Source organism: Silurus aristotelis, assembly GCF_946808225.1.
Source record: "Silurus aristotelis genome assembly, chromosome: 3".
Taxonomy (NCBI): domain Eukaryota; kingdom Metazoa; phylum Chordata; class Actinopteri; order Siluriformes; family Siluridae; genus Silurus; species Silurus aristotelis.
Genome location: NC_139576.1, coordinates 437174 through 458293, shown reverse-complemented (window position 1 = coordinate 458293; position 21120 = coordinate 437174). Strand labels below are relative to the sequence as shown.

Below are 21120 nucleotides of genomic sequence, written 5' to 3'. Positions count from 1 at the left end.
TAAAAACAGGAGATATTTTTATGGAGATATTTTTCTGGAATAAATAAACTTTGAATATTTTGCTCTCCATAAAAATATCTTCTGTCAAAATTATACAAGTTAAAAATATGAACATGCTGCAAAAAAACCCTGAAAATATTAAAATTAGTGCTTTTCAGCAAAAGTTAAAATATAAACAAATCAAAACATTCCGTTTTCTTTGCTCTTATGCCATTTTGTCGCACACCTTCATCATGCAGCACTTCAACCAGCTTCACTTTGGGATTTTGCTCTGGTGAAAAACATCTGCTGAAATGTGAGATTCTTCTTTAACTCTTCTCCTTTCTGTATCTTCTGCTCTGCATTCAGGTTCTTCAGCTTCTCCTGATGTTTTGTCTCGTAGATCCGTCTCAGATTCAATTCCTTAATTACAGTCACATTCACTCCACTAATAACACACACGTGTTTACCGCCAGTGTCAGTAAACATCTACTAACCCAGCCATTAGGGGGGCACAAGCCAGTGTACTCTTAGTGCCGGTCCTAAGCCCGGGTAAATGGGGAGGGTTGCGTTAGGAAGGGCATCCAGCGTAAAACATGTGCCAAATCAAATATGCGGATCACAAATGAGAATTTCATACCGGATCGGTCGAGGCCCGGGTTAACAACGACCGCCACAGGTATCGTTAGCCGACAGGGTACCGGTGGAAATTGGGCTACTGTTGGCCGAAGGAGGAGAAGGAGAGAAGGAAGACGTCTACAGAGACGGCAGGAAAAGGAGCAGTGTAGGAGAATAGAGGTTCGGGTTGGTACTTTAAATGTTGGTACTATGACGGGTAAAGGGAGAGAGATAGCTGATATGATGGAGAGGAGAAAGGTAGATGTGTTGTGTGTTCAGGAGACCAAGTGGAAAGGGAGTAAGAGCAGGAACATTGGAGGTGTTTAAACTGTTCTATCATGGTGTGGATGAAAAGAGAAATGGTGTAGGGGTGATTCTGAAGGAAGAGTACAGTAAGAGTGTAGTGGAGGTGAAGAGAGTTTCTGATAGGGTGATGATCGTGAAGCTGGAAGTTGAAGGGATGATGATAAATGTCATCAGTGTTTATGCTCCACAAGTTGGCTGTGAGATGGAGGAGAAAGAAAGATTCTGGAGTGAATTAGATGAAGTGGTAGATGGTGTACCTAGGAAAGAACGATTGGTGATTGGGGCAGACTTTAATGGGCATGTAGGTGAAGGGAACAGAGGTGAGGAGGAGGTGATGGTAGGTATGGTTTTAAGGAGAGGAATGTGGAAGGGCAGATGGTGGGAGATTTTGCTAAAAGGATGGAAATGGCAGTGGTGAACACGTATTTTAAGAAGAAGGAGGATCACAGGGTGACGTATAAGAGTGGAGGAAGGTGCACACAGGTGGATTATCTTCTGTGTAGGAGATGCAACCTGAAGGAGATTGGAGACTGTAAGGTGTTGGCGGGGGACAGTGTAGCTAGACAGCATCGGATGGTGATCTGTAGGATGGTTTTGGAGGCGAAGAAGAAGAGGAGGAAAGTAAGGATTGAAAGACGAATAAGATGGTGGAAACTGAAGGAGGAAGAGTGTAGTGTGAGGTTCAGGGAAGAGGTCAGACAGGGGCTTGGTGGTGGTGAAGAGGTGCCGGATGATTGGGCAACTACTGCAGGAGTGATGAGGGAGGCAGCTAGAAAAGTACTTGGTGTGACATCTGGAAATAGAAAGCAAGACAAGGAGACGTGGTGGTGGAACGAGGAAGTGCAGGAGAGCATAAGGAGAAAGAGGTTGGCAAAACAGAAGTGGGATCGACAGAGTGATGAGAAAAGTAGGCAGGAGTACAAGGAGATGCAGCAGCAGGTGAAGAGGGATGTGGCGAAAGCCAAGGTAAAGGCATATGAGGAGCTGTATAAGAGGTTGGACACTAAGGAAGGAGAAAAGGATTTATACCGATTGGCCAAGCAGAGGGACCGAGCTGGGAAGGATGTACTGCAAGTTAGAGCAATAAAGGATGGAGATGGAAATGTGTTGACTAGTGAGGAGAGTGTGTTGAGAAGATGGAGGGAGTATTTTGAGCAGCTGATGAATGAGGAAAATCAGAGAGAGAGAAGGTTGGAGGATGTGGAGTTGGTGAAGCAGGATGTAGATAGGATTAGTAAGGAGGAAGTGAGAGCAGCGATTAAGAGGATGAAGAATGGAAAGTCGGTTGGACCAGATGACATACCGGTAAAAGCGTGGAGATGTTTAGGAGAGATGGCAGTGAAGTTTTTAACCAGATTGTTTAACAGGATTCTGGAAGGTGAGAAGATGCCTGAGGAATGGAGAAGGAGTGTGCTGGTACCGATCTTTAAGCATAAGGGAGATGTGCAGACCTGCAGTAACTACAGGGGAATTAAGTTGATCAGTCACACCATGAAGTTATGGGAAAGAGTAGTGGAAGCCAGGCTGAGAGAAGAGGTGACCATCTGTGAGCAACAGTATGGTTTCATGCCGAGGAAGAGCACCACAGATGCCTTATTTGCTTTGAGGATGTTGATGGAGAAGTATAGAGAAGGACAGAAGGAGCTGCATTGTGTATTTGTGGATTTAGAGAAAGCATACGACAGGGTGCCGAGAGAGGAGTTGTGGTATTGTATGAGGAAGTCAGGTGTGTCAGAGAAGTATGTGAGGGTGGTGCAGGACATGTATGAGGACAGTGTGACGGCAGTAAAGTGTGCAGTAGGTACGACAGACTGGTTCAGGGTGAAGGTTGGACAGCATCAAGGATCGGCCCTGAGCCCTTTCCTGTTTGCAGTGGTGATGGACAGGTTGACGGACGAGGTCAGACAGGAGTCTCCCTGGACTATGATGTTTGCAGATGATATTGTGATTTGTGGTGAGAGTAGAGAGCAGGTTGAGAAGAGCCTGGAGAGGTGGAGATATGCGCTGGAGAGAAGGGGAATGAAAGTCAGTAGGAGTAAGACAGAGTACATGTGTGTGAATGAGAGGGAGGGCAGTGGAGTGATGCGGTTGCAGGGAGAAGAGGTGGAGAAGGTGGAGGAGTTCAGGTACCTGGGGTCAACAGTGCAGAGTAATGGAGAGTGTGTTAGGGAAGTAAAGAAAAGAGTGCAGGCAGGGTGGAGTGGGTGGAGAAGAGTGATAGCAGGAGTGATTTGTGATAGAAGAGTATCTGTGAGAGTGAAAGGGAAAGTTTATAGGACTGTGGTGAGACCTGCGATGTTGTATGGATTAGAGACAGTGGCATTGAGTAAAAAACAGGAGGTGGAGCTGGAGGTAGCAGAGCTGAAGATGTTGAGGTTTTCGTTGGGAGTGACAAGGATGGACAAGATTAGAAATGAGTTTATTAGAGGGACAGCACATGTAGGATGTTTTGGTGACAAGGTGAGGGAGGCGAGATTGAGATGGTTTGGACATGTGCAGAGAAGGGACATGAATTATATTGGTAGAAAAATGCTGAAGATGGAGCCACCAGGTAGGAGGAAAAGAGGAAGGCCAAGAAGGAGGTTCATGGATGTGGTGAGGGAAGACATGCAGGAAGTTGGTGTAAAAGAGGCAGATATAGAGGACAGGGTGGTATGGAGACGGATGATCCGCTATGGCGACCCCTAATGGGAGCAGCCGAAAGAAGAAGAAGAAGAAGTCAGTAAACATCTACTCAGAGTCAACTTTTCTCTTCACCACTATGAGGCGCTGTTTCACAATAACTGTACAATAGAGTTAAATACATCAACAGAAGCTCGACTTGATTGATGCTGGAATGTTCTCAGGTAGTCTAGTGTTCGGTAAGGCAGCTGAAGCGATGCATTATGGGATCTGTAGTTTGTGTTATCAGCGCTTCATATCGCCGGGACATTAATAACAATAATAATAGATCTTTATAAAATCATCTCTTTAAGAATGAGCACTTCAAATGATTTAAAGCTGAATCCTAATCTCTGACTAACATTAAGAAAGGCACTATAAATGGTTGCTACTGATGTCTTACCCTTCAGATGGTGTGCAGTATCCTAGAGATGTTATCTGATAGCACTGCTGCTCCAACTCTGCTGGGGTGCAGGCCATCAGGGCGGAAGAACCTCGGATGCTCCCAGAAAAAATTCCAGTGCTCTCGATACCATGACTGTAAACATTAATTTAGTGCAAGGAGTCTACTAAACTTCTCAGCCCCTCGCTGGTAAGTGGGAAGAGCTCCTGACACTATGATCCTCGTTGTGGGCAATGTGCTGCGTACTGTCTCCACCAGAATCCTTAAATCCCACTTTAAGATCTCTGTTTGCCTCAGCCTGGTGTCGTTCGCTCCGGCATAAGGAACAACAGCTCCAAAGTTCTCTCTCAGAATCGCAGGAACCTGTGCAGCGACATCAAAAACACGAGCACCAGGAAAACAGCGAGTGTGCACCTTACCTTTAGCTCTGGTAGCGTGGACATGCCAGACGATGGAATCTCAGAGAATCACGGTATCGCGCTACGTCTCGCGGAGAGGGGCGAAGCGGTTCTCGGTCGAGATTTTGAAGGCCGGTGGTGGTGGCGGGGAGACGTCCTTCACCGAGGCTCGGCTCGCGTCTTCCGCTGCTGCAGCATCCAGGGTCCGTGGTGCACCGGTGCCGGAGTGAACGATACCTGGGCGGGCCGCGTTGTAGGTGCGCTGGGCATGAGCAGGGAGACACGTGGAGTTGAGGTGCTGGGGGCGTTAGGTTCAACTTGAGAATTGACCTGGGACGAGTAAGCATCCAGCCGAGATGTGTCTAGTGCTGCTTTCCGCTCTCGCAGCTGGGCATGCTTTGCATGTAGGTCGCGGATCTGTTTCTCTAAAGTCTCAAGCTCCAACTCCACATTTTGCAACTCGAACGAGTCCTTACCTTTGCTCAAAGGCAGACAAACACACGGCATAGTGCTTATAATAGCACTAGTTTAAGTTTAAAAACGCCAACAGAAATACAAACACGGAACTCACGGCAGACACAGATACGTCACCATGGTGGTGCAGGACATGTATGAGGAAGTCTGGTGTGTCAGAGAAGTATGTGAGGGTGGTGCAGGACATGTATGAGGACAGTGTGACAGCAGTGAAGTGTGCAGTTTGGAACGACAGACTGGTTTAAAGTGGAGGTTGGACTGCATCAAAGATTGGGCCTAAGCCCTTTCCCGTTTGCAGTGGTGATAGACAGGTTAAAGGATGAGGTCAGACAGGAGTCTCCCTGGCAGTGTTGTGCTCGTTACTAAAAAATAGTAACTAGTTACAGTTACTCGTTACTTCATTCAAAAAGTCACTCCGTTACTTTGTTGATTATTTACACCAAAAAGTAATGCGTTACTGTTAAAAGTAACTTTTTAGTTACTTTTTTAAAGAACCTTCTTTAATGTTCTCATTAATGCCCTTTTATGCGTTATGGTCTACAAACACAAAACTGACTTAAACACAAAGTCATTTTTAAACACTATTTTATTAAAGTCAGAGCAGCACACACTGAATATATCACAAGGATTTCTGACATAAACAACAAAACAAGCTGAATAATAGATTCACAATCAAACACTAAAGTGGCTTCTGCTGTTGTGTTGAGCTCTTAAACATGTTCCTTTCACAGCTGAAGTATGAAAACTATCAACAATGTAGAACAGAACACCGGGTTAGCGCAAAGCTACTAGCTTCTAGCTCCTCCTTTTTGTCTTTATGCTCAACTAAAGTGAAATAATGATCATATTTCCACTTTGAGAAACTCGTCTTGCTCTCGCCTCGACTCGCCATTACTCGCGTCTTCTTCCTGTTTACAGTGGTTCATCCTCCAATCCTACAATGCGTCGCTGCTGTAAGCAGGTCAGACTGTAGTCTACACTTCAGCCTAAATTAATTCATTTAAAGAAGTAACGGGTAACGCACCACACGCTAACGGAGTTACTTTATTTTAAAAAGTAACGCATTACAGTATTAGTTACTGTCAAAAGTAACTGCGTTACAGTAACGCGTTACTGCCCAACACTGCTCCCTGGACTATGATGTTTGTGGATAATATTGTGATTTGTGGTGAGAGTAGTGAGCAGGTGGAGAAGAGCCTGGAGAGGTGGAGGCACATGCTGGAGAGAAGGGGAATGAAAGTCAGTAGGAGTAAGACAGAGTACATGTGTGTGAATGAGAGGGAGGGCAGTGGAGGGGTGGGGTTGCAGGGAGAAGAGGTGGAGAAGGTGGAGGAGTTCAGGTACCTGGGGTCAACAGTGTAAAGTAATGGAGAGTGTGTTAGAGAAGTGAAGAAAAGAGTGCAGGCAGGGTGGAGTGGGTGGAGAAGAGTGATAGCAGGAGTGATTTGTGATAGAAGAGTATCTGTGAGAGTGAAAGGGAAAGTTTATAGGACTGTGGTGAGACCTGAGATGTTGTATGGATTAGAGACAGTGGCATTGAGTAAAAGACAGGAGGTGGAGCTGGAGGTAGCAGAGCTGAAGATGTTGAGATGTTCGTTGGGAGTGACGACGATGGACAGGATTAGAAATGAGTTTATTAGAGGGACAGCGCATGTAGGACGTTTTGGAGACAAGGTGAGGGAGGTGAGATTGAGATGGTTTGGACATGTGCAGAGGAGAAACATGGGGTATATCAGTAGGAGAATGCTGAGGATGGACCAAGAAGGAGGTTTATGGATGTGGTGAATGAAGACATGCAGGTAGTAGCTCCCTAATGGGAGAAGCCGAAAGAACAAAAAGAAACAATGCGTTCTACTGAATCACCTTTTATACCGTTGATGCATGGTGTCCACTACAGACATACACCTTGGCCAAAAGTTTGCGGACACCTGGTCATAAGTTCGGTATGTGCATTTTTCAGTATCACATCCCACATGTAGTCCCAAGTTCCTTATAATTTCCTGAAGAGTGGAGGGAATAATAAGAAAATTGGGACTATATGTGGGATGTGATACTGAAAAATGCACATACCGAACTTATGACCAGGTGTCCGCAAACTTTTGGCCAAGGTGTGTGTGTATGTCTATCTATCATATATATATGTCTGTAGTTGCAAATTTGAATATTGATCCATTTCACGCTTGTTTGGTATCGGCCTCTCAACAGCATGTATCGTGACGCAGTGAGTAGTCTCAGCCAATCTCCAAATCCTGGAGCCAAATTTGATAAAAGTTCCTACAGGAAACAACCTGAGAAGTGTAATAAAATGCTTCAGAAACTGGTGGGCTTTTCCCAAAGCGCTGGGGCTCCAGATCAGAGCCTCACATCTTTACAAGTCTGATTTCTACAACAGAAAAGACTCCACCATTCTGCAGGGTGTTGTGGACCACAAGTTGGTGTGGACATCAATGTCAGGTGGCCTGGGAGGGTCCATGATGCAAGGGTGTTTGTGAATTCCTCCAACTTCCAGGAAGGTCAATCAGGCAGTTTTCTACCATGGACAAAGGAAGCTCAAGGTTTTCTGTAGCAGATGCTGCATACCCACTTCTACCATGGCTTCAGAAACCTTTACATAAGACCAGCATATGAACGATTACAGCCTGAGCAGAGCCGGGAGTCGAGCGGAGCCGGGAGCAGAGCCGGGAGCAGAGCCGGGAGCAGAGCGGAGCCGGGAGTCGAGCGGAGCCGGGAGCAGAGCCGGGAGCAGAGCGGAGCCGGGAGCAGAGCGGAGCCGGGAGCAGAGCGGAGCCGGGAGCAGAGCGGAGCCGGGAGTCGAGCGGAGCCGGGAGCAGAGCCGAGAGTCGAGCGGAGCCGGGAGCAGAGCCGAGAGTCGAGCGGAGCCGGGAGCAGAGCCGAGAGCAGAGCCTGGAGCAGAGCCGAGAGTCGAGCGGAGCCGGGAGCAGAGCCGAGAGCAGAGCCGGGAGTCGAGCGGAGCCGGGAGCAGAGCCGGGAGTCGAGCGGAGCCGGGAGCAGAGGGAGCCTTTGCAGGCTAAAAGCCAGATGGTGTTGACTTCTTAAGAGAAATGATCACTGAGAACAGAGGTGAAACGCTGGAGTCTGACCTACTGGAACAGCTGGAAGAAGTGGACAGTGAACAGCTGCTAATCCCTGATCATGTGACTGGTCAAGATCTTCACAGAGCTTTAACACCACATTTTAGACTATTAAAAGGAAACTGTTAATTCACCTTCATTTTATCTCTGATCAGATTGTAACAGTTGAATGTTAAAATATTTTGGTTCACAAGAGGCTGCATTTCATTGTTTAGTGTTTATTGTTGGTTTTATTCTTCAAAGGAATGATATAAAAAAGACAATTGTTTTGGGGTAAAATATAATTAGTGACTTCTGAACAGAATATTTTCACTGTCTGAACTAAAATCTGTAAATAATTTAATAATCACAAAAAATAAAGAGTTTAGTTACACTGCAAACATTACTGATGTGATTGTCCAATAAAAATAAGAATCTAGATCATAAATCAGAACCATGTCTGAAAATGTTTCTCTGCTTATTAAAAAACAATATTCAAATGTCTTCTCTCTCAAAGAACAAAAGGTTCTGTCTCGGTTCTGATGTGCTTATGGTAAAACACTAAAACACACTGCATGAACAACAATCATCCAGTGAACAAGAAATCTTTCAGCTGAATTCGTTTCTCTGGTGTGAAACTTATGAGAAGCAGCAGTGGAGGTTTCCTGGTTGCACACTGGGATCCTTCACTGGCCTGGTGATCATGGGGGAGTGTGTGCAGTGTGGGTCACTGCTCTGCTGCACAGACTGGAGCAGAAACTGGTGTTCGACTGGGTGCAGTATGGGTTGATGCACTAAGCACTTGGAGACGCGCACGTACGCGCGCACACACACACACACACACACCGAGCTTGGTCGTCCTCCATCTGGGTCTGCTGACGCCTTCCTTCCAACTCCATTTACAATCTAAAGTGTTCTCGCTCCAGTTTAACCTCTCTGGTGTCGTTCCTCCTCTTCAGTGAGAAAGAGCTCAAAGTAATGTCTTCGCATTCAAATACTTAGCAGAGATGTCACCTCTGCTGCTGGAACGTCGGGTTGGATGTTTTTTCAACTGACTGCAGATGTGTGCATCTTAGAGTGTCATGATTTCTGTTGCTTTCACTCACACTGCTGTTTCCATGAACAGTGCTGCAGCTCTCCAAATCTGAAAGGCACAAATTACAGAAAAATAAGCAGTGGATAACTGAGGAGTGTAACATCTCTATTAAAATAACCACACACACACACACACACACACACACACACACACACACACACACACACACCCCCCTTGTGGAGGAAGGTGCACACAGGTGGATTATGTTCTGTGTAGGAGATGCAACCTGAAGGAGATTGGAGACTGTAAGGTGTTGGCGGGGGACAGTGTAGCTAGACAGCATCAGATGGTGGTCTGTAGGATGGTTTTGGAGGTGAAGAAGAAGAGGAGGAGAGTGAGGACTGAAAGAATAATAAGATGGTGGAAACTGAAGGAGGAAGAGTGTAGTGTGAGATTCAGGGAAGAGGTCAGACAGAGGCTCGGTGGTGGTGAAGAGGTGTTGGATGATTGTGGAACTACTGCAGGAGTGATGAGGGAGACAGATAGAAAAGTACTTGGTGTGACATCTGGAAATAGAAAGCAAGACAAGGAGACGTGGTGGTGGAATGAGGAAGTGCAGGAGAGCAGAAGGAGAAAGAGGTTGAAGAAACAGAATTGGGATCGACAGAGTGATGAGAAAAGTAGGCCGGAGAACAAGGAGATGCAGCAGCAGGTGAAGAGGGATGTGGTGAAAGCCAAGAAAAAGGCATATGAGGAACTGTAGGAGAAGTTGAACACTGAGGAAGGAGAAAAGGATTTGTAGCGATTGGCCAGGCAGAGGAACCGAGCTGGGAAGAGTGGGGGGTCAGTAACTACAGGGGAATTAAGTTGATCAGTCACACCATGAAGTTCTGGGAAAGAGTAGTGGAAGCCAGGCTGAGAGAAGAGGTGACCATCTGTGAGCAACAGTATGGTTTCATGCCGAGGAAGAGCACCACAGATGCATTATTTGCTTTGAGAATGTTGATGGAGAAGTATAGAGAAGGACAGAAGGAGCTGCATTGTGTAGAGGTGGAGGTACACGCTGGAGAGAAGGGGAATGAAAGTCAGTAGGAGTAAGACAGAGTACATGTGTGTGAATGAGAGGGAGGGCAGTGGAGGGGTGCGGTTGCAGGGAGAAGAGCTGGAGGAGTTCAGGTACCTGGGGTCAACAGTGCAGAGTAATGGAGAGTGTGTTAGAGAAGTGAAGAAAAGAGTGCAGGCAGGGTGGAGTGGGTGGAGAAGAGTGATAGCAGGAGTGATTTGTGATAGAAGAGTATCTGTGAGAGTGAAAGGGAAAGTTTATAGGACTGTGGTGAGACCTGAGATGTTGTATGGATTAGAGACAGTGGCATTGAGTAAAAGACAGGAGGTGGAGCTGGAGGTAGCAGAGCTGAAGATGTTGAGATGTTCGTTGGGAGTGACGACGATGGACAGGATTAGAAATAAGTTTATTAGAGGGACAGCACATGTAGGACGTTTTGGAGACAAGGTGAGGGAGGTGAGATTGAGATGGTTTGGACATGTGCAGAGGAGAAACATGGGGTATATCAGTAGGAGAATGCTGAGGATGGAGACACCAGGAAGGAGGAAAAGAGGAAGACCATGGAGGAGGTTTATGGATGTGGTGAAGGAAGACATGCAGGTAGTTGGTGTGAAAGAGGCAGATAGAGGTAGAGGACAGGGGGGTATGGAGACAGATGATCCACTGTGGAGACCCCTAATGGGAGAAGCCGAAAGATGAAGAAGACTAATCTTCATGTCTGCTATACATGATTTGTAACTCACAATAATAATAACACGTTACAATAAGGTTCTATAAGTTACCATTGGTTATTATTTCAGTTATTATGAATTTAACAGCATTAATGATAATAAAATAGTAATATAAGTGTGTAAGCAGTAAATCAGGAGGAAGTGTGGGTGAAGGATGAACCCATAGTACAGTGATATGAATACTGACTGAGTAAATCCCACAGTGCTGATTTATTAGAAGTGTTTATGTAGGGTGTAAGATCACACTCTCACCATGTTCTCCTTCACTGCTTATATCTACACTTCCACCTTCTGCACACGCGCCTGCACCCAACATCTGCTCCAAACCTCCACATAGGGACAGGAGAGCTCTCTTTCCGTGGTGTTCCAGCGCGGTTCTGGTGTTCCTTCTTTCCTTCATTGTTTGGGAACAAAAGAAACCCGTTTGTTGAATGTTTGAGGATATTTTGGGGTTTAAATGAATCATCTCTTCCCCTGCTGCTGCCACACGAACCCACGTGACACAACATGGCGGCCGGTACGGCAAGCCTCCAGGTCCAGACGTCGAAACAAAACGCAACGGGATTTCACTGCTTTCGCATATCACAAAGATCTCTTCTAGGTGCTCCTAAATAATCAGCCCATTTTAAACGTCTTAGAGTCTCCTAAAGCCAGAGCTCTTTCAGGTTCCTCATCGGGTTCTTCACTGAGGAGAACAAACCTGTGAAGTGGAGAGGAATGGTGCTCCTGAGCATTAGCGCTAAATAAACTACATGTTCTCCATATGAGAGAGATTCCTTCACTTCCTGGGCTTCCTGTCAGTGGAGAAAGCAGGAAGTTCACACCATCTTCCAGAATGATCACAAACTCTAAAGTTTAAACGCAAACAAGCAACTCGCAGCAAGCGATTCAAAAACAGGAAGTGACGTCACACACTTAACAGCGCCGCCCACTACCCAGGCGCGTGTGTGTGTGTGTGTGTGTGTGTGTGTGTGTGATGACGTCGCAGAGAGTAACAACATCACAGAGAGAGTAATGACGTCACAGAGGGCGAGCAGTATAAATGATCAGGAACGCTGAAGGTGTGTTCAGTAGTTTACAGCAGCAGACAGGTGTGTAACTTACACTGATCCTGCAGAACATGAACCACGGTCTCAGTGACCAACCACAACATCTGTAACATTATTAACCTCATGGAGAAACACGTTTACACTGATATGTGTGTGTGTGTGTGTGTGTGTGTGTGTGTGTGTGTGTGTGTGTGTGTGGTAGGACCATGTGGTTTCATGTTAAAGAGTAAATCTTAGACTGAAATGTTCTGGAGGAACACAAACATCTTATTAACATTCATACACATGGGAAAAGGGTCGAGCCTCTGATGATTCCTTCTCACAGATTCTAGGAGAAGGAAAAAACATTTTTTTTATCCTGTTTTATTTGATGGTCATGTTGGGATGAGAAATATTCTCTACTAAATCTCTTGCTGTCTGTGCTGGAATAACACCAGGGATTAATAATAACCCAAAGATGCATATAGAAAAAGTTTTATACTTCATTAGCTAAACCTCCTGAGTCACAGCCATACCTGGAGATCAAATCTTCTCTAATCACTGTGTAACATTAACAGGAAATTCCTTTATCAGGAAAAATAACCATCAAATCTGCTTCTGTTCTAGAAATTATTCTCGATATCTACAATCAACAACTGAGATGGAACATAACAGATCTACAACTGATCCCAGTAAAGAACAAAGCAGTACAGGTAGAAAAAGAAGAACACACACACGCACACACACACACGCACACACACACACGCACACGCGCACACACACACACACACACACACACACACACACACACACACACACACACACACACACACACACAATAAATGTAAAAACTCTATATCCTGCACTTGCTGTTATTGCACTCTGGTTAGACCCAAACTGCATTTCATTGCCGTGTACTTGTACATGTGTAATGACAATAAATTTTATTCTATTCTAATCTAATCTAATCTAATCTAATGGTTATCCTGTAGAAGTTCAGCAAACGTGTTGTATTGATATCTAATGGCATCTACTACAACAAATGACCAGTAGAGGCATAGTTACACCATTACAATTCCATTAAAACCATTACAATTCTCATTGTAGCAATTAAAACAAAACCAGTTTCTAATATAAACATTATAATCCCCATTAAAACCAGTACCTTCAGCAGGGGGTCAATACACACTCCGATCGAAATGTTTGGAAGTGACTGAGGTTTGGATCAGGGTGTGTTTTTATACTGATGTATGACTGAGATAAACAGTTCTTGCTGTGTTTGACTCCAGGAGAGAGCGACGTCCTGCACTGTAATAAATACCTGACTGATGATCAGAAGCTGATGTTCCCTGGTCCTCTGATGAGGTAGGATGCTCCTCTCTTTCTCTTCTCACATGTACAGTATTTAAGCAGTAATGTTCAGGCTGGTGGAGGTGGTAGCTCAGTGGATAAGCTGTTTGATATTGGATTGGAAGGTCACAAGTTCAGATCCCAGCACTGCCAAGCTGCCAGTGTTGGGCCCTTGAGCAAGGCCCTTAACTTTAACCAAAGATAAGACTGTCGGTTAAATGCTATAAATGAAGCATATCCTCTACTGGCGAGTTTGAGTGCAGTAATCCAGCTGTTGCATGTGTTGCAGTGATAAGATGAAGAAGGACGAGCTGATGAGGTTCATCCAGGAGAAATGTCAGAAGTGTTTGCTTCGTGTGGATGAACCTGAGCAGCAGAATTGTTATTACTTCTGGCTGATTTTTGAAGCTTTTTGTGATGGAAATGCTGTAAGTTTACGTGTAACAAGAGGTTCATCGTGTTCATGTGTGAATGATGAAACGTGCATGAATGATTATTTCTTTCTTTCCAGAAAGTAACGATGGCTGACATCGGCAGGATCCTCCTCAAGGGCCACGAGTGTGTGAGGGAAAAGGTGAGGTTCACATCACCACCTGTCTGTACTGTGTGTCAGTTGTGTAAGTCAGTATCCTGTGGACTAACGTGACCTTTGTGCTCCAGATCAGTCACATGAAGAACGTGGAGAACTGGTGTCTTACACCAGCCAAGCTGTTGTGCTCAGATGCTCCAGAAGATGATCTGAAAAAAGAGATCGTTAAAATGGGAAATGATTTCGGTACCAATACACTTCATTTCTCCAGAATGTTCTACACACTTATGCATGTTTATTTACTTATTTTATTTGGCTTATTATTATAATTATTATTATTAATATTATTTATTTATTATCATTTTATTTTTATTTCTTCTTCTGTGCTTATAAAGCGCTTGGAGATGTTACTTTTAAATGCGCTATATAAAATAAAGATTATTATTATTATTATTATTATTATTATTCTCAATGTCCACTTTATTAGGAACACATGTGAATCCTGTGTCATTAGCCCAGTGTAGGTGCAGGTGAACAGCTTCTGAAGCATCTCAGTCTACTTGGATAAGTTACGGAGAAGGAAGCTGTGCCTAATAAAGTGGACCAGTTTCTGGATGTAGATTTTCTAATGTATGTTTGTTTTTTTATCTTTAGCTTCCAGAGGATGGACATATGCAGCACATCTCTGCTATGTGGTAGCAAAAGTGAAGCTGGGATCACGTGACGGATTTGATCTGATTGGCTGTGAATGGTAGTGTGTGTGTGTGTGTGTGTGTGTGTGTGTGTGTGTGTGTGTATATATTTTACACTATTTGACGTGTTTCTCTTTGCCCCAGTCCCCCAGACTGTAAAGCAGCCACCAGGGAAGCGATTGAAAGGACTGAGGTCTATGAGTATGTGCTGTATTTGACCTCAGGGTTCGGACAAACACACTTCCAGGTGTGAATTTTCTCTCTGTCTCTTTTTCTTCCTCTCTCTTTTTCATGTCATTTATTTTACGTCAAGTACCAGGAATAAACACGTCTCTATTTTTCATAGGAGTTCAAGTGCCTTCACACCTTTCAGCTGGCCGAAGCTGGTTTTTCCTCCCAGGCACTGGATTACTGTAAAAGTATTGCTACGACCTGCTCCAGAGACTCTCAGCCCATCGACAAACGACTGATTGAACTCGCTATATCTGTGAGTTTAATCATAAAAGTGAAATGTTTCCCAGGTTTCACATGCGCAATCTCTCACTGATTTATTCTCTTTCTGTCTTGTAGCTTTCTGAGCAGCTAAACACAGGGAAAGAAAAACATGAATGGCTGAACAAACTTCACCAGCTAAACAATGCCACACTATCAACTGATGAGGAGCAGTCCAGCTCATGTTCTTCTGAGAATCAAGACTTTTACTGCATGATGGAGGAGCATCTCACACCCACTATATACAACTATCCAAAATATGGTACATTATAATCCATAGAAACTCTTCACGTTGATTTTACAGACTCTGTACTGTGGCGTGTAGTGTGAACTCATAAATCACACATTATTTACTGTTTTTTTCTCATAATAAAGTCCAGTACAGTAGATTTGTGGATTTGCACCATGCAGAAATGTTTAGTTAAAAACAAGCCCAGTGTTTTATATACAAAGAGTACAGAAGTCTTTTGGTGAGACTGTAAAGTATCAAGAAGTTCCTTTAAAGGTTCATTTCATTTGAATGTGTGTGTGTGTGTGTGTGTGTGTGTGTGTGTGTGTAGAGGAAAAAGATTTCGGATACACTATCAAACAAGAGCTGGGACATGGATCTTTTGCTACAATCTACAGTGCAGTGTGTAAAGCAGATGGGAGGCTGGTAATAAATCTGTACTTTTCTTGTTATTCTTTTTTTGACTGACCCTAAACCCTAAACCCTAAACCCCAACCCCCAACCCTTGTAAATCTGACTAATTCTATAATGTTCTTCTGAACAGGTTGCTATTAAATGTGTGACCAGACATCCATATGACAAATTCATCACTATTGTAAGTAAACGTTTTGTACTTCTGAGATTCTGCACAGAGGTATAAATTACACATAGTTTATACCCCTAAACCTCACCCCTAACCCCAACCCTCACCACTAAACCTCACCCCTAACCCCTAACCCCAACCCTCACCCCAAACCTAACCCCTAACCCCAACCCTCACCACTAAACCTCACCCCTAACCCCAACCCTCACCCCAAACCTAACCCCTAACCCCAACCCTCACCACTAAACCTCACCCCAACCCCTAACCCCAACCCTCACCCCAAACCTAACCCCTAACCCCAACCCTCACCACTAAACCTCACCCCTAACCCCAACCCTCACCCCAAACCTAACCCCTAACCCCAACCCTCACCCCTAAACCTCACCCCTAACCCCTAACCCCAACCCTCACCACTAAACCTCACCCCTAACCCCTAACCCCAACCCTCACCACTAAACCTCACCCCTAACCCCTAACCCCAACCCTCACCACTAAACCTCACCCCTAACCCCTAACCCCAACCCTCACCCCAAACCTAACCCCTAACCCCAACCCTCACCACTAAACCTCACCCCTAACCCCAACCCTCACCCCAAACCTAACCCCTAACCCCAACCCTCACCCCTAAACCTCACCCCTAACCCCAACCCTCACCACTAAACCTCACCCCTAACCCCTAACCCCAACCCTCACCCCAAACCTAACCCCTAACCCCAACCCTCACCACTAAACCTCACCCCTAACCCCAACCCTCACCCCAAACCTAACCCCTAACCCCAACCCTCACCCCTAAACCTCACCCCTAACCCCAACCCTCACCACTAAACCTCACCCCTAACCCCTAACCCCAACCCTCACCACTAAACCTCACCCCTAACCCCTAACCCCAACCCTCACCACTAAACCTCACCCCTAACCCCTAACCCCAACCCTCACCACTAAACCTCACCCCTAACCCCTAACCCCAACCCTCACCCCAAACCCCTAACCCCAACCCTCACCCCAAACCTAACCCCTAACCCCAACCCTCACCACTAAACCTCACCCCTAACCCCAACCCTTACCCCAAACCTAACCCCTAACCCCAACCCTCACCACTAAACCTCACCCCTAACCCCAACCCTCACCCCAAACCTAACCCCTAACCCCAACCCTCACCCCTAAACCTCACCCCTAACCCCTAACCCCAACCCTCACCCCTAAACCTCACCCCTAACCCCAACCCTCACCACTAAACCTCACCCCTAACCCCTAACCCCAACCCTCACCACTAAACCTCACCCCTAACCCCTAACCCCAACCCTCACCACTAAACCTCACCCCTAACCCCTAACCCCAACCCTCACCACTAAACCTCACCCCTAACCCCTAACCCCAACCCTCACCACTAAACCTCACCCCTAACCCCAACCCTCACCACTAAACCTCACCCCTAACCCCAACCCTCACCACTAAACCTCACCCCTAACCCCAACCCTCACCCCAAACCTAACCCCTAACCCCAACCCTCACCACTAAACCTCACCCCTAACCCCTAACCCCAACCCTCACCCCAAACCTAACCCCTAACCCCAACCCTCACCACTAAACCTCACCCCTAACCCCAACCCTCACCCCAAACCTAACCCCTAACCCCAACCCTCACCCCTAAACCTCACCCCTAACCCCTAACCCCAACCCTCACCCCAAACCTAACCCCTAGCCCCAACCCTCACCACTAAACCTCACCCCTAACCCCAACCTTTACCCCAAACCTAACCCCTAACCCCAACCCTCACCACTAAACCTCACCCCTAACCCCTAACCCCAACCCTCACCCCAAACCTAACCCCTAACCCCAACCCTCACCACTAAACCTCACCCCTAACCCCAACCCTCACCCCAAACCTAACCCCTAACCCCAACCCTCACCACTAAACCTCACCCCTAACCCCAACCCTCACCCCAAACCTAACCCCTAACCCCAACCCTCACCCCTAAACCTAACCCCTAACACCAACCCTCACCCCTAAACCTAACCCCTAACCCCAACCCTCACCACTAAACCTCACCCCTAACCCCTAACCCCAACCCTCACCCCAAACCTCACCCCTAACCCCAACCCTCACCCCTAAACCTAACCCCTAACACCAACCCTCACCCCTAAACCTAACCCCTAACACCAACCCTCACCCCTAAACCTAACCCCTAACCCCAACCCTCACCACTAAACCTCACCCCTAACCCCAACCCTCACCCCTAAACCTAACCCCTAACACCAACCCTCACCCCTAAACCTAACCCCAACCCTCACCCCTAAACCTAACCCCTTAACCCAACCCCTCACCCCTAAACCTAACCCCTTAACCCAACCCCTAACACCATCCCTCACCCCTAAACCTAACCCCTAACCCCAACCCTCACCACTAAACCTCACCCCTAACCCCAACCCTCACCCCTAAACCTAACCCCAACCCTCACCCCTAAACCTAACCCCTAACACCAACCCTCACCCCTAAACCTAACCCCTAACACCAACCCTCACCCCTAAACCTAACCCCAACCCTCACCACTAAACCTCACCCCTAACCCCAACCCTCACCCCTAAACCTAACCCCAACCCTCACCCCTAAACCTAACCCCAACCCTCACCCCTAAACCTAACCCCAACCCTCACCCCTAAACCTAACCCCTAACCCCAACCCCTAACACCATCCCTCACCCCTAAACCTAACCCCTAACACCAACCCTCACCCCTAAACCTAACCCTCACCCCTAAAACCAACCCTCACCCCTAACCCCTAACCCCAACCCTCACCCCTAACCCCAACCCTCACCCCTAACCCCTAACACCAACCCTCACCCCTAACCCCTAACCCCAACCCTAACCCCAACCCTCACCCCTAACCCCTAACCCCTAACCCCAACCCTCACCCCTAACCCCTAACACCAACCCTCACCCCTAACCCCTAACCCCAACCCTAACCCCAACCCTCACCCCTAACCCCTAACCCCAACCCTCACCCCTAACCCCAACCCTCACCCCTAACCCCAACCCTCACCCCTAAACCTAACCCCTAACCCCAACCCTCACCCCTAACCCCTAACACCATCTCTAAACCTAACCCCTAACCCCAACCCTCACCCCTAACCCCTAACACCATCTCTAAACCTAACCCCTAACCCCAACCCTCACCCCTAAACCTAACCCCAACCCTCACCCCTAAACCTAACCCCAACCCTCACCCTTAACCCCTAACACCATCTCTCACCCCTAAACCTAACCCCTAACACCAACCCTCTCCCCTAAACCTAACCCTCACCCCTAACCCCTAAAACCAACCCTCACCCCTAACCCTAACCCCTTAAACCAACCCTCACCCCTAACCCTAACCCCTAAAACCAACCCTCACCCCTAACCCTAACCCCTAAAACCAACCCTCACCCCTAACCCTAACCCCTAACACCAACCCTCACCCCTAAACCTAACCCCAACCCTCACCCCTTACCCCTAACACCAACCCTCACCCCTAACCCAACACCAACCCTCACCCCTAAACCTAATCCCTAACCCCTAACACCAACCCTCACCCCTAAACCTCACCCATAATCCCTAACACCAACCCTCACCCCTTAACCTAACCCCAACCCTCACCCCTAACCCCAACCCTCACCCCTAACCCCAACCCTAAACCCTAATGCCTAAACCCTAAACCCACCCCTAATCCCCACTCGGATTTTGGCATGGTGCCTGGAGCTGCAGCTAATTCCTATAATCTAACCCCAAACCTAACCCCCCCCCCCCCCCCCACATCCCTCTAACCCTAACTCTAACCCTAAATCTAACTAACCATCGGGGTGAGTGCTATCTCTTGCTAACCGTGTCTGTGTGATTGAAGCCCGGACAGACCGTCCCCCTGCCGGTTGAGGTGGCATTAATGGAGATGATGTCTAAGCCGACTTGCTGTAAGAACGTGGTGGAGCTGTTGGAATGGTTCGAGTCACCTGCTTACTTCTACTTGGTAATGGAGTATCCCGTCCCCTGCATGGATCTGTGGAGATTCCTGAAAAAAAACAAATATACACTACATGAACCACTGGCTCGGAAAATCATGCTGCAGGTGGTTCAGGCTGTTCTTCAGTGCTGCGAACGTGGAGTTCTTCACCGAGACATCAAATCCCAGAATGTTCTGATCAATACGGACACTTTGGAGGTGAAGCTGATTGATTTTGGATGTGGTGATCTGCTGAAGGATGAGCTGTACACATACATCGCAGGTCAGTCAGAAAATAAAGGGTACATATGGTGTAGAACGACAAGGCCGTGGAGGGTTTTTGTGACATGGCTGATATTTCCTTTATTTCTCTCAGGTACCCCGAGTATCTGGCCGCCCGAGTGGAGGCTTGACACAGGGTATTTTGGCATCTCTGCTACTGTCTGGAGTCTGGGTGTCCTGCTATATCAGGTGGTTTGTGGTGATATGCCCTTTGAGGAAGATGAAATTGCTGATGGGTTTCTGTCCTTTGGCCCTGATTTGTCTGCTGGTAAAAAAAAAATGCAGAAGCAGAATGTTTAGTCCTGTACTATATAAAATGACTAAACAAAGTGAATCATTTTTGTTTGTGAATTTAAATTTGTATCTAATTTTTACTTTTCGTTCTGTCTCATTGCTGCTTACACAGACTGCTGTCAACTGATAAAATGGTGCCTGGAAACAAACCCTTACAATCGACCGTCTTTAAAAGAAATCTTGAACCACAAATGGTTCAGGGATGGACTTTTGGAGGACACGGTCCAGCTGAAAGCCAATATCCAGTGTTGATCACTGGTTCATCTCAAGATTTTTTCCTCAAATTATCGAGAGTTTTTTCTTGTTACTGTTGAGATTGATTTACTCATTACGGATTTCATCTACAACCAGAGTTGAGTCTAAAACTGTAGTGAATGAACGGATGGCTTGATTAACAATCAAAAGCTATTGGAATATTCAGTGTCTGTTATTTGGTTTTTCACATTGAAACACACTGTACAACATATTATACAGCTGCATCTCAATTAATTAGAATATCATTAAAACGTTGATTTATTTTAGTAATTCAATAGAAAAGGTGATCTTTTATATATTACTGGTATATAATAGAGATTCATCACACACACTGATATATTTTAAGTGTATATTTCCTTTCATTGTGATCATTTTGGCTCACAGCTGATAAAACCCAAAATTCACATCTCAACAAATGATAAAACTTCATAAGACCAATAAAAACATTTTGAGTGAATTGTTGGTCTTCTGGAAAGTCTGTTTATTTACTGTATCTGTACTCAATACTTGGTCAAGGCACCTTTTGCTTTAATTACTGCCTCAATTGGGCGTGGCATGGAGATGATCAGACTGTGGCATGGAGGAGATCAGACTGTGGCATGGAGGTGATCAGAAGGTGGCATGGAGGAGATCAGTCTGTGACATAGAGATCAGACTGTGGCATGGAGGTGA

General features: G+C 46.3%; 2 protein-coding genes across 3 annotated transcripts; both read left to right on the top strand.

The window, feature by feature from the left end:
- Positions 1–1645: 1645 nt before the first annotated feature.
- On the top strand, positions 1646–10708 carry LOC310723605 (uncharacterized protein; the record flags this gene model as incomplete). Its single annotated transcript, XM_083536866.1, has 2 exons — positions 1646–2666; positions 9997–10708. Exons 1-2 carry the CDS (start codon positions 1660–1662, stop codon positions 10706–10708), a joined length of 1719 nt encoding a protein of 572 aa, XP_083392992.1. The 5' UTR covers positions 1646–1659.
- A 289-nt stretch (positions 10709–10997) lies between these two features.
- On the top strand, positions 10998–20609 carry LOC310723284 (uncharacterized protein). Of its 2 annotated transcripts, none has more exons than XM_083536079.1 (15): positions 10998–11801; positions 12396–12481; positions 13058–13133; positions 13408–13546; positions 13630–13692; positions 13779–13893; positions 14302–14398; positions 14484–14586; positions 14686–14826; positions 14910–15093; positions 15392–15486; positions 15605–15655; positions 19522–19900; positions 19994–20167; positions 20306–20609. In XM_083536079.1, exons 2-15 carry the CDS (start codon positions 12430–12432, stop codon positions 20443–20445), a joined length of 1809 nt encoding a protein of 602 aa, XP_083392205.1. In that variant the 5' UTR covers positions 10998–11801; positions 12396–12429; the 3' UTR covers positions 20446–20609. The 2 variants fall into 2 exon arrangements, with proteins under 2 accessions (XP_083392205.1, XP_083392204.1); XM_083536078.1 differs by having other exon boundaries at positions 10998–11831.
- The last annotated feature ends 511 nt before the right edge of the window (positions 20610–21120 follow it).

What these genes read in the sequence shown, in the direction of transcription:
- LOC310723284 (XM_083536079.1), top strand. Translation starts at nt 12,430, where the DNA reads ATGGAACATAACAGATCTACAACTGATCCCAGTAAAGAACAAAGCAGT. An exon ending in GATCTGATTGGCTGTGAATG is followed by an intron (nt 14,399 to 14,483) that starts GTAGTGTGTGTG and finishes TCTTTGCCCCAG; the next exon opens with TCCCCCAGACTGTAAAGCAG. An exon ending in TCGGACAAACACACTTCCAG is followed by an intron (nt 14,587 to 14,685) that starts GTGTGAATTTTC and finishes TATTTTTCATAG; the next exon opens with GAGTTCAAGTGCCTTCACAC.